Here is a 13,164-nt window from a genome sequence, read left to right as displayed (position 1 = left end):
ACCAAACTACAATTTCGGAGCTGCACTGTTTATTCTGCTGCTTGAAACCTAAGTGACAGTATGCCACTATAATTATGGGGTTTCATCTAAACCTTTACTACACTGCAGGTACAGGAATATACGGACACCTTTTTGGAGAATTGACATTTTGCAAAATGCAGCAAACATTTTAATTTATACATGAGAAAAGGAAGTGTTCAAAAGGGTATGCATTTCAAGTTATTGCAGGTTATTTGTGAGAGAATTTCTGCAGGTAAAACATGTTTAAATTTAACCACCAGTAGCGTGTCAGTGTATTTAAAATCATGACAAAAATCTTCTCTCTGGTCATGTTGCCCATGACAAATTACTATGATGTTGTGTGTTTAGGGCAAGATGTCAATACAGCATAAATCCCATGATATTTTGGTTTTCTTCTGGAGATTAAAGCTGTTTTTTCTTGGGATAAATGCAGCAGCAAAACACAAACCAGTTGATCAAAAAAGCACTTCTGCCATAACTCCAATAATTTTCAGGACACATCAACCGACAGTAGTTTTGCCATTCCCAGTTCTTTTAAGGATTACATCTCTGCACTGTTGCCTTAAGTACGTCTGTAAAAGCTTGTTCTCCGTTAAACCAGTTTACTGACTACAGCCTGGTTGGGAGAATTTAGTTGATTGGTCCATTTATGTAGTGCAGTATGTTGTGCACCACCCCTCTTCTGATGATCTAGTTCAAGGAGTTGGTTGGCTTGATCTATTTGTCCATTAATAGTTTTATCCTGGGACCAGCAGGTGGCGTGGTGGTTAAGGTGCTTGACACTCCCGCATGGCTGTCCAGGGTTTGAGTCCTGTACCTTGTAGCTTGCTTTCTCACTTTCCCTCTCTCTGTTTCTCTCTCTCTCTCTGGTCAAATTAAAATGAACGAATGGAGACCAGCAGTTAGCGTAATGGCTAGGTCATTGAACTCCCATGGAGTTGAACACAGTTCAAGTCCTGGACCGGTGGCTTAAACACACGCCCGTCGGGTATGTGTGCATCTCCAAAATCCCGCAAGAGGAGAATAGAGGAGAAGGGATTGTGGCATGGCCATCCCCCCCAGGGGATGATTTCTCGCTTTCTGTCTATCTCTGTCTCTCTGGCGAGTGCACAGGCCCTGTAGCAAAAACCTGTCCAAAAAAAAGAATAAAATTAAATAATTTAAAAAGAATAGTGTGGAACCAGCGGTTAGCGTAATGGCTATGTTGCTGGACTTCCACGTAGTCAACTGCGGTTCACCTCCTGTACCTGGTGGCTTAAAACTCACGCCGGGCGCATGTGTGTGAGTGCTCAAGATCCCGAGAGGAGAATGAAGGAGAAGGGATTGCGGTGTGACCATCCCCCCTGGGGGGTGATTTCTCATTTTCTGTCTCTATGTCTCTCTCTGTCTGTCTGGCGAGCGCACGCGCCCTATAGTGAAAAACCTCTCAAAAAAAAGAATAGTGTTATCCCAATATGCTCTGCAGCAGCAAGCTCTCCATATCAGCTACATCTATGTTTAACTCCTTAGAAATAAAAGGTATTTGTATTCTTCTGTAAGTCTTAATTCTATTTATGAACACTTGTGTTCTGATGTTTTTTTTGCAAAAGTTCTTTGTATGCTTTTATGAAAACATCGTCCATGATGTTGCTGTGATTTTTTTTCAGAACCTTTTCAAATTCAATGATGTCATTATTCTGATAGGCACTTACTAGATTCATCATTGCCAGAATTTCTGGATAATTCTTGTATGATTTGGCCTCCTGTGAATCAAATGAATTTATTCCCAATTTCATTACCATATTTACCAAGACCAAATATTTTAAGTAAGTGGTTTGTTTAGGACTTCTTGATTCATCATAATTTTTGAAAGCTTCAAAAACATTAGTATGTGCCTTTTCAAATTTACCTTCTCTCAAGTGCATTTTACCACCACATTCTCTGATGACTCCCATGATCAGTGGATGAGGGATGGCAGACTTGATGTGAAGTGACTGTTCATAGAGTGCTTCAAGTTTCTTGTTCTTTTATTGTGCTGTGTACATTTGAGTTTCCAAAGCATTTATTTCTCACAATTGTGTACCTTTCTTCAGGTCATCTTCTCCATCATCAGTGTGACAGGATTGATGTAAATGATATAAAATTTTTTGAAGCATTCCATATTCCTCTCATTCTAAATATAATTTTTCAAGCTTTGTGTTTGTTTTAAACCACAGTCTATTATTCTTAGCATCTTTCAAAGTTTCCAGTGTTGTTTTATAAATTTCCTGCAGTAAATCCATCTGTTTAGAAATGGAGATATAGTCAAGAATAGAATTTAAAGGATTTTTCAGAGTAATTTCTTGTGACTGCTCTCTGAATATAGGTCAATAGTTGTTTATATCTATTCATCATTTCTGGAAAGTTTGTCACCTTGAAGTTAATCATTTGTTTCAGTGCTTCAAATCCCCATTCTCCTTTTTCACCTTCAAGTTTCAAAACCTTTTGGAAACTGCTTAATGCTGCTTTTGGGTCATTTTTTTTTAATGCTTTGGAATTATAGTACTGATTTTCCAAATCCACATTTGGCTTAGAGTTACTATCTTCAGAGTATTCTAGGTCGTAGTCCTCCTCATCATCACACATGAAATCATCTTCCATGTCAGACATCTTGGCCAGAAGCGCTTGTTATTATTATTTTTTAATATGAGCAGAGAGGGACAGAGAGAGAGAGGGAGAAAGCAAAAAAGCAGCTGCCAAATCCGGGACCAAACTGTGGTTGGTCACGTGGGAATCCAGCGCCCCCCCCCACCACGCCACCTGCTAGCCCTTCTTTCTTTCTCTCACTCTCTCTATTTCCCTCTCTCTCTCCTTTCTTTATCTCTCTCCCACCCTTCCTTTCCTTTTTTTTTTTTTTAACTTTATTTTACGTTTTGTCATAGGGTGCCTGAACTTGGCATAGAGAGACAGAGAAAGTGAGAGATCACCCTCCAGGGGTGGCCACCTCTGAGTTCCTTTTTCTCCATTCTCCTCCTGGGATTTTGGGCATGTGTGCACATACAAACACACACACACACACGCACGCACACACACACACAATAAGCTGCAGGTCTGGTACTGGAACTGCGATGAGCCATGTGGGGAGTCCTGCAGCTTAACCACTATGCTACCTGCTGGCCCCCTTAGAACATATTTTGTTTGTTTGAGAGGTTTTTGCCATAGGACACATGCTCTCGCCAGAAAAACAGAGACAAAGAGACAGAAAGCAAGAAATCATCCCCCGGTGAGGATGACCATGCTGCAATCCCTTCTCCATTCTCCTCTCAGGATCTTGGGCATGCACACGCATGCACACGCACCCGCCGTAAGTTTAAACCACTGGGTCCGGGACTCGAACTGTGGTCAACTATGTGGGAGTCCAGTGACATAGCCATTATGCCAACTGTTGGTCCTGATGAATGCTTATTAAATAAAGAAACACAGGGACCAGCAGTTAGCGTAATGGCTATGTCGCTGGACTCTCACATGGTTGACCGCGGTTTGCGTCCTGGACCGGGTGGAATAAAACTCACGCTGGGCACGTGTGCGTGTGTGCCCAAGATCCCAAGAGGAGAATGGAGGAGAAGGGATTGCGGTGTGACCATCCCCCCTGGGGGGTGATTTCTCGCTTTCTGTCACTCTGTCTCTCTCTGTCTGGCGAGCACACGTGCCCTATAGCAAAAAAAAAACTCTCCAAAAAATAAATAAACACATTAGTGAATTAGTCTTTCTTTGTAGGAAATGCCCTTTTATCTATCTTTACACATCAACATCTTTTTTCTGTCTTTAAAAATGAATTTAAATTTTACTTCATCCACATAGACTGTCCTGAATCCTTTGTTCAATTAAGATAGTCTCTTATTTTTCATGACATCAATTTTATTCAGTGGTAAACAATTGAAAGATTATCATTTTAACTGGGAGTATTGGTATGATATGTTTCTCTTGTTAGAACAGGATATTCATTTATTTTATTTATTTAATTTTTTGTCACAGGGCACATGTGCTCATCAGAGAGCCACAGAGAGAAAGAGAAAGAGAGAGAGAGAGAGAGAGAGAGAGAGGGAAAGTGAGAAATTGCCGGGACCTGCTCTACTGAACATGTTTTTTTCAGTGGGGAATGCTGTGGATTAGAAATAAATGCAACAAGGGGACCAGCAGTTAGTGTAATGGCTGTGTCGCTGGACTTCCATGTAGTCGACCATGGTTCGCGTCCCGGACCCGATGGCTTAAAACTCACACCGGGCGCGTGTGCGTGCATGCCCAAGATCCCAGGAAGAGAATGGAGGAGAAGGGATTGCTGTGTGGCCATACCCCCGCGGGGTGATTCCTCGCTTTCTGTCTCTCTGTCTCTCTCTGTCTGGTGAGCACATGCGCCCTCCCCAAAAAAAAAAAAAAAAAAAAACAAGAAAGAAATGCAACAACAAACACACAAAGACACACAAGTATAGGAAAGCAAGGATCTGGTGGGCTTAACTTCTCTGATGGAGAAGTTGTGACCAGGAACCAACCTCAGGTTTATACTTTTGAAGAGCAGAAAATGAGGTAAGAGGAAATGGAATGCAAAGCCAGTTTTTTTGGATGTAAATCGCCTGAAGATGTGAAAACACTGGCGCCAAGTCATATCTTTGATCTTTTTGGGGCCAAATCTGATAAAACAGATGTGGCTTCTTTTAGCCTCATAATGCCCTGCAGTATTGGGTATAGACAACAGGACTATAACTGATAACAGGCAGATAGCGTTTTCATATGTAAATACTCTCAATAGCCATTGCTAAAGTAGCTCAGGGAAGCTATGAAGCCCATTTCTTCATGTGTCTGAAGGTCACATATTTTCTGAGATTGACTGCTCTCCACAATAAATTCCTCCCCACGCCCCACCCCCCCACCCCCATGCCATGCAGTCCATTTTCCTCCATTCTCTTCTCAGGATTTTGGGCCTGCGTGCAAATGTGCCCTGTATGATTTTCAAGCTGCTGAGTCTAGGGCTCAAAACATGATGGCCATGTTGAAGTCAAGCACCTTAGCCACTATGCCACCTGCTGGCCCTAGAAGTCTTTTTTCTTTTTTTTTTTAAATGGCTTTATTGAAATATAATTTAGCAGCTTCAAGATACATTAATCTGCATATACTTAAAGTGTTACAAGATAAATTTTTTTTTTTTTTTTGGAGAGATTTTTACTGTAGGGCGCGTGCGCTCGCCAGACAGACAGAGAGAGACATAGAGACAGAAAGCGAGAAATCACCCCCCAGGGGGGATGGTCACGCCGCAATCCCTTCTCCTCCATTCTCCTCTCGGGATCTTGGGCACGCACGCACACGTGCCCGGCGTGAGTTTTAAGCCACCGGGTCCGGGACACGAACCGCGGTCGACTACGTGGGAGTCCAGCGACATAGCCATTACGCTAACTGCTGGTTCCCACAAGATAAATTTTGACATATGTATACACCTGTGAAACCATCACCGTACCAAGATAATAAACATTTATCATTGCAGAAATCTTCTCATAGATTCCTTGGTAATCTAGTACCTCCCGTATTCACTTTTTCCAGGCAACCACTAATCTATTTTATGCCAGTACTTCATTTTCTTAGATTTTATATAAATATTTATTCTCATTCGCTTGGCTTCTGTCACTCGGTATAATTATTTTGAAATTCATCCATGTTTTTACAAGCATCAGTTGGTTATTTCTTTTCATTGTTGAGTGTTCCATTGTATGGATATACCACTATTTAAATCTCCATTTACCTTTTGATAGATATTTGAGATTTTTCAACTCGTGGCTAATATAAATAAAGCTTCCAGGAAGATGTTTACAAGTTTTTGTGTGGGTATATGTTTCATTTCTCTTGAGTCATATGGTAGTCAGACTTTAAGGTTTGCCTACACACTGCCATTCTGTTGGATAAGTCTTTATCCTTTGAGTGTGAGTACATAAGTTACCATGCTGTTGAAAAATTTTTTGTCCTTTGAGTGTGGGTGGGAACTATTACTTCTCTCTAACTACAGCAAAGATTGGATACATGATCACGTATAATGGTAACTTACACAAGATAGTTAACTTCATCCTGCTAGAAGAGATTATTTCCTTTGCTGGCTTTGAGGAAGCCAAGTACCTGCACTGGGAAGACCATGTGGCAGGGAGCTGAGGGTAGAATCCAGCCTACACCAGCAGAAACCTAGCCTTTCAGTATGACAACCCACAGGAACTGAATATTGTCAACAGCCAGGTAACATTGGAAGTAAGTCCTTCTCCACTTGAGACTCAGATAAGTCTTTATGAGACCTTAAAACAAAGGACCTATCTAAGCCATATCCTGATTCCCAAGCCACAAACACTGTGAAATAATATGTGTGTGCCACTAATACCATTGTTTATAGTTTTGTTAGTCCAGTTGTGTTCTTGACCAGTATGCTACCACTTGGCCCTATAATTTTAACTCTTATCTTTACGTCTATGATCCATTTTGAATTTAACTTTTGTATATAGTGTGAGATAAATGTGAAGACTTGTTGTTTTGCACCAACTTGTTCTGGCATCATTCATTGAAAAGATGATTCTTTTGCTGGTAAAGTGTTGTGGTTTGAGTGTATCCCTCTAAAATTCCTGTGTTAAAATTGAGAGCCATGGAGTCAGCAGGTGGCATGGTTATTAAGGTACTGAATTCCCATATGGTTGATCATGATTCAAGTCCTAGACCTGGTGGCTTGAAAATCACACCAAGCATTTGTGAGTACATGCCCAGAATCCTGAGAGGAGAATGGGGGACAAGTCATTGCAGTGTAGCTATACCCCCTACCGGGGCAATTTCTCACTTTCTCTCTGTCTCTCTCTGGTAAGTGCACATGCTGTATGACAAAAACCTTAAAAAATTAAAAGCCATAGTAATAGTGTTAGGAGGATGGAGACAGTTTAATTATGGTGTTGAAAGGTGGAGCCTTAGGGATGTGATTAGGCATCAGGGTGAGGTTCCCATGATTGAATCCTGGTAGTTTTCTAAGGAGTGAGAATGAGACACAGAGAGGCATTCTCTGTTCTGCTTGCTCTCCTGCTCTCCACCATGTTGAGATGTTTTAGGACACCCCACCAGAAAGTAGGGCTTCATATGTGCAGCCTCCGGACCTTGGATCTCAGAAACCATGAGCTGAATAAACCTGAATAAACCTCTATTCTTATTTATTTATTTTTAATTATTGCCATTATGTGTGTGCTCTCTGGAGAGAAAGTGAGAAAGCACATAGAGCATGGAAAGACTGCAGTCCCTTCTCCATTTCTTCTTCCTTTCAGGAGTTCGAGCACACACACGCACCCAGTGTATTTCTCAAGTCTCTGGTCTGGAACTTGACCCATGCAGTTGGCCATGTGGGACCCAACCACCTTAATTACTATTACACCATGGACTGGCCCCAAACTCTATTCTTATAAAGTACTTAATTTCAGGTCTTGTTATTGTTAGCAACAGAATGGACTAGAACGGCGCCTTTGTCAAAAATCAATTGGCCATTTAATTCCAATATAATGTAACCTTTTAAAAGCACATTTAAAATCATTATATTCTACTTTGTAATATAATCATTTATTCCTTATTAAACTGAAAGTTCATTGAAGCCACAACTATCTTTTTTTAATGAATCTTCTGAAACACAGCATATGTCTTATCTATAGGAAATTCTCAAAGAAAATGTGATGTGTTTAAGTAAACTCTAACATTTCTAATTCTTTATTGCACTAGATTGAGACATGTAGTGTGTCCAAACAAGTTTATGATTTGGAAAAGATTTTTAATCTTTTATTAAAACCAAAGATTTTTAACCTTATTATATTTTTAACTACATTTGCTTGATGAAGCACAAACAGAAGACTCCTTTTGTATTAACTAAGATTTGAAGGGACCAGCAGTTAGTGTAATGGCTATGTCGCTGGACTCCCACATAGTCAACTGCGGTTCGAGTACCAGATCCAGTGGCTTAAACTCATGCAAGGCGCGTGTGCGTGCGTGCCCAAGATCCCGAGAGGAGAATGGAGAAGGGATTGCGGCATGGCCATCCTCCCCGGGGGGTGATTTCTCACTGTCTGTCTCTCTGTCTCTCTCTGTCTTTCTGGCAAGTACATGCACCCTATAGTAAAAATCTTCCCCCCCCCAAAAAAAAGATTTCATTCCTAAAATTGTCTTTGACCTTGTAAAAATGGCTCTATTTTTTGAAAATCCAATTACACAATTTTTGGCAATATTATTATTTGCCACTTTGGTATTGCTAATGTCCATTTGTTTTTGCCACTCAGAGCAGTGACTGAACTTCCCTAGTTTTTTTTTAGAGGTTTTCGCGATAGTGTGCGTGAACTCGCCAGACAGACAGAGAGAGACATAGAGACAGAAAGCGAGAAATCACCCCCCAGGTGGGATGGTCACGCCACAATCCCTTCTCCTCCATTCTCCTCCTGGGATCTTGGGCACGCACGCACATGCGCCCGGCGTGAGTTTTAAGCCACCGCATCTGGGACGCGAACCGCGGTCGACTACGAGGAGTCCAGTGACATAGCCATTACGCTAACTGCTGGTTCCCTGAACTTCCCTAGTTTTGTGAAATGAACTACTTTTCATTTTCAGTAAGATGTATGGTCTAGAGATAGGCCAAGCAGGAGCTGAAACAATTCTGTAATTCCAAAATTGTCTTTATTTATTTCCTTTACTGTAATTCATAAATCTTTATGGTTTTTTCCTTTCTTTTCTTTTTTTTTTTTGTTCGCATTAATCGTTCTGTGATTCCCTGGTGAAATAAAGCAGCACAGATGTCTCCAGTTGACTATTAAGGAACCATTTGTGCATAAGAACACTGCTGGCATTTCCTCTCCTCCCCACACACTTCGTTTCAACTCTGGAGATCTCTAGACTTTAACTTTGGCTATTTAACAAAACCTGCTTCAAATTCTAGAAATTCCTGTTCCCCCCTTTAAACTCTTTGTTTATTTTATTTTAAAATTTGCCAGAGGCCATATGTGCTCACCAGAGCATGAGTGAGAGAGAGAAAACTTCCCACAAGTCATGGTCATGCTACCCTCTATTTTCCTTCATTTCTTCTCCTTTCAGGATTTTGGGCATGCAGACACATGCACCTGACATGTTTTTCAAGTCACCAGGACTGGAATTCAAACTGCGTAGTCTGCCATATGAGATTCAGCCACTTTAACCACTATGACACTGACTGGTCCCTCAATTCCTTTTTAAATTATAGCTTTTCTCCTATCACCTCAGCATTTGCCTTTTACTCAGAATACCTACCCTGATTTGCTGCCTTCACTCCTATCTCCATGTTAAATTAAGGATTTAGTTTGAAATCTCAAGACCCTGGATTCTGAGTAAGATTATAGTACTATTATTATTGCATTATAGCCTAGGTTTACTTTTATGAACTGATCTGAGAAGTAATACAAGACAAGACAAAACAAAATACAAAACAAAATACAGGGATAAGGTGGTGGTACAACATTAACAGAACTGGACTTCCATAGGAAAGGTTCTGGGTTTGAGTCCTGAGATCTCCCTGAACATGCAAGGTATGTGCATGTGGCCATGATCAGGGCTGGTTGAAGCTAGCAATAAATCATGGTGTGAAGACTGTGGGATTGCCTATTTCTCTGTTTCTCTTTCTCTGTCTCACTCATGGAAGGAAAAAAGAAACTTAAGAAACAAAAGAAAAACAACATACAGTTTTAAATCAGGGCAATTTATCTGCAATTTGGCCCACCTAATGTTTACAGTTAGCTTAAAATTAAAAATTTGTAGCCAATAGCCAGGACCAGCAGTTGGCGTAATGGCTATGTCGCTGGATTCTCATGTAGTCGACTGCGGTTCAAGTCCCCAACCTGGTGGCTTAAACTCATGCAAGGCGCGTGTGCGTGCGTGCCCAAGATCCCGAGAGGAGAATGGAGAAGGGATTGCGGCATGGCCATCCTCCCCGGGGGGTGATTTCTCACTGTCTGTCTCTCTGTCTCTCTCTGTCTTTCTGGCAAGTACATGCACCCTATAGTAAAAATCTTCCCCCCCCAAAAAAAAGATTTCATTCCTAAAATTGTCTTTGACCTTGTAAAAATGGCTCTATTTTTTGAAAATCCAATTACACAATTTTTGGCAATATTATTATTTGCCACTTTGGTATTGCTAATGTCCATTTGTTTTTGCCACTCAGAGCAGTGACTGAACTTCCCTAGTTTTTTTTTAGAGGTTTTCGCGATAGTGTGCGTGAACTCGCCAGACAGACAGAGAGAGACATAGAGACAGAAAGCGAGAAATCACCCCCCAGGTGGGATGGTCACGCCACAATCCCTTCTCCTCCATTCTCCTCCTGGGATCTTGGGCACGCACGCACATGCGCCCGGCGTGAGTTTTAAGCCACCGCATCTGGGACGCGAACCGCGGTCGACTACGAGGAGTCCAGTGACATAGCCATTACGCTAACTGCTGTTCCCTGAACTTCCCTAGTTTTGTGAAATGAACTACTTTTCATTTTCAGTAAGATGTATGGTCTAGAGATAGGCCAAGCAGGAGCTGAAACAATTCTGTAATTCCAAAATTGTCTTTATTTATTTCCTTTACTGTAATTCATAAATCTTTATGGTTTTTTCCTTTCTTTTCTTTTTTTTTTTTGTTCGCATTAATCGTTCTGTGATTCCCTGGTGAAATAAAGCAGCACAGATGTCTCCAGTTGACTATTAAGGAACCATTTGTGCATAAGAACACTGCTGGCATTTCCTCTCCTCCCCACACACTTCGTTTCAACTCTGGAGATCTCTAGACTTTAACTTTGGCTATTTAACAAAACCTGCTTCAAATTCTAGAAATTCCTGTTCCCCCCTTTAAACTCTTTGTTTATTTTATTTTAAAATTTGCCAGAGGCCATATGTGCTCACCAGAGCATGAGTGAGAGAGAGAAAACTTCCCACAAGTCATGGTCATGCTACCCTCTATTTTCCTTCATTTCTTCTCCTTTCAGGATTTTGGGCATGCAGACACATGCACCTGACATGTTTTTCAAGTCACCAGGACTGGAATTCAAACTGCGTAGTCTGCCATATGAGATTCAGCCACTTTAACCACTATGACACTGACTGGTCCCTCAATTCCTTTTTAAATTATAGCTTTTCTCCTATCACCTCAGCATTTGCCTTTTACTCAGAATACCTACCCTGATTTGCTGCCTTCACTCCTATCTCCATGTTAAATTAAGGATTTAGTTTGAAATCTCAAGACCCTGGATTCTGAGTAAGATTATAGTACTATTATTATTGCATTATAGCCTAGGTTTACTTTTATGAACTGATCTGAGAAGTAATACAAGACAAGACAAAACAAAATACAAAACAAAATACAGGGATAAGGTGGTGGTACAACATTAACAGAACTGGACTTCCATAGGAAAGGTTCTGGGTTTGAGTCCTGAGATCTCCCTGAACATGCAAGGTATGTGCATGTGGCCATGATCAGGGCTGGTTGAAGCTAGCAATAAATCATGGTGTGAAGACTGTGGGATTGCCTATTTCTCTGTTTCTCTTTCTCTGTCTCACTCATGGAAGGAAAAAAGAAACTTAAGAAACAAAAGAAAAACAACATACAGTTTTAAATCAGGGCAATTTATCTGCAATTTGGCCCACCTAATGTTTACAGTTAGCTTAAAATTAAAAATTTCAATTTCCAAATCAAGTCAAACTTTTATTTATCAGATTTTATTTTAACGAAATGAAGGCTGCAACTCAGCTGTGTGTTGAGTCTGAGGAAGCTGTTTAACTGATTTTTATATCAAAAAATAAGCATTTCATTATATTCCCTGTTCATGCTGCAGACATGTACCCAATAAGACACAGCACCATAGATGTTTTACATACTAATTTAATTACCAATGTGCAGAATTTTCATATTGTGTTTCCTGTCCATAACTAGGGAGGATATGGTATACTTTCTCATGCAGTTTGATAGGAAAAAGGGATCCACAGGGATTGTTGGGAAGATTTAAAGAAATGATGTAAGTAAAGTGCTTACTTAGTAAGATGGCTAGCATAAGAAAAGTAGTAAAGAAAGTAATGTTAGAGTGTGTGTGTGTGTCTACTTGGGGTTCTCTAGTGGTTTGAGAACAGATTAAGAGCAACACTTAGGAATATTATAATATATACATTTAAATTTAGGATGAAAATTAGTGATTTTTTTGGTGTGCCAGGATTTGAATCATGCTATTGGCCACCTGGGATCTAGCTTCCTTAACCACTAGGTGATGGGGCTGGCCAATTAACTCTATAATTTGTTTTTAAGCACACATTACTGGTGTCTCATGAAAGGTCATACATTCAGAAGTAGCGTGGCTTTGGGGCTAAGAGTCTAAAGACCTGAGTTTTTATTCTGGCTTGGTGGTGCATCTTTTTACTCAGGATGTTTTAGTATTATAGTTGCTCTATAAGGTACTTTCCAGTGTGCATCAGTTTTGTTAAGACTGCAATAGAAATATATCTAAGATCCAAACTAATGATTTACTATCAGGTTTCATTTAACAAAATAATGTTTGATTATCAGTTATACATTCAATGGGAAGTATTCTTTTATGAAACAATTTTCATAGTCTTTTTTTTCCTTAAACTCTGTATAAAATGAGTTTATTTTGAGTTCTTGAGAAAAATCCAATATCTTCAAATCTTCAAAATCTGGTTATTTTTCAATTAATATAAAAGGATATATTAGATGGGGAGTAATTTCTTACTTTCTCTCTCACAGTCTCAGTCTCTCTTTCTGGTGAGCACATGCTCCCTAAAGCAAAACAACCTCTTTTTTAAAAAAAAGAATATAGTAAAAGATGCTAGACTCTCACATGGCTGACTGGGGTGCGAGTCCTGGACCCAGAGGCTTGAAAATCACACCAGGTACATGTACACACAAACCCAAAATCCCCAGAAAAGAATGGAGGAGAAGGGACTGTGGCATGGCCATCTCCCCTGGGCAGTGATTTATCATTTTCCTTCTCTCTGACTCTGCCTGTCTCTCCAGTGAGCACATGCATCCTATTGGGAGGGAAAAATGAAAAAAAAAAAGAAATATGAGTAAGGAACAATTATGTTTTTTATTTTTCATATTTACTGCTGTTCTTAAATTTTTTACATT

General features: G+C 40.2%; 2 protein-coding genes across 3 annotated transcripts in view; one reads left to right on the top strand and one right to left on the bottom strand.

Annotated features, from left to right (window-relative positions):
- GALK2 (galactokinase 2) overlaps positions 1-13,164 on the top strand; it is a 147,456-nt gene that overhangs the window by 2,929 nt on the left and 131,363 nt on the right. The gene's annotated exons all lie outside the window — the stretch shown is intronic.
- On the bottom strand, positions 168-2,649 carry LOC102483384 (COP9 signalosome complex subunit 2). The gene is given in 4 exon segments (XM_006172211.3): positions 168-763; positions 1,445-1,603; positions 1,605-2,321; positions 2,323-2,649. Coding segments are annotated over 4 exon segments (1,353 nt in total). The 3' UTR covers positions 168-613.

The sequence above is a fragment of the Tupaia chinensis genome, unplaced genomic scaffold, assembly GCF_000334495.1.
Source record: "Tupaia chinensis unplaced genomic scaffold, TupChi_1.0 Scaffold146140_1, whole genome shotgun sequence".
In the NCBI taxonomy this organism is placed as follows: domain Eukaryota; kingdom Metazoa; phylum Chordata; class Mammalia; order Scandentia; family Tupaiidae; genus Tupaia; species Tupaia belangeri.
The sequence above is the reverse complement of the archived record's forward strand: the minus strand, read 5'-3'. Positions and strand labels throughout refer to the sequence as shown.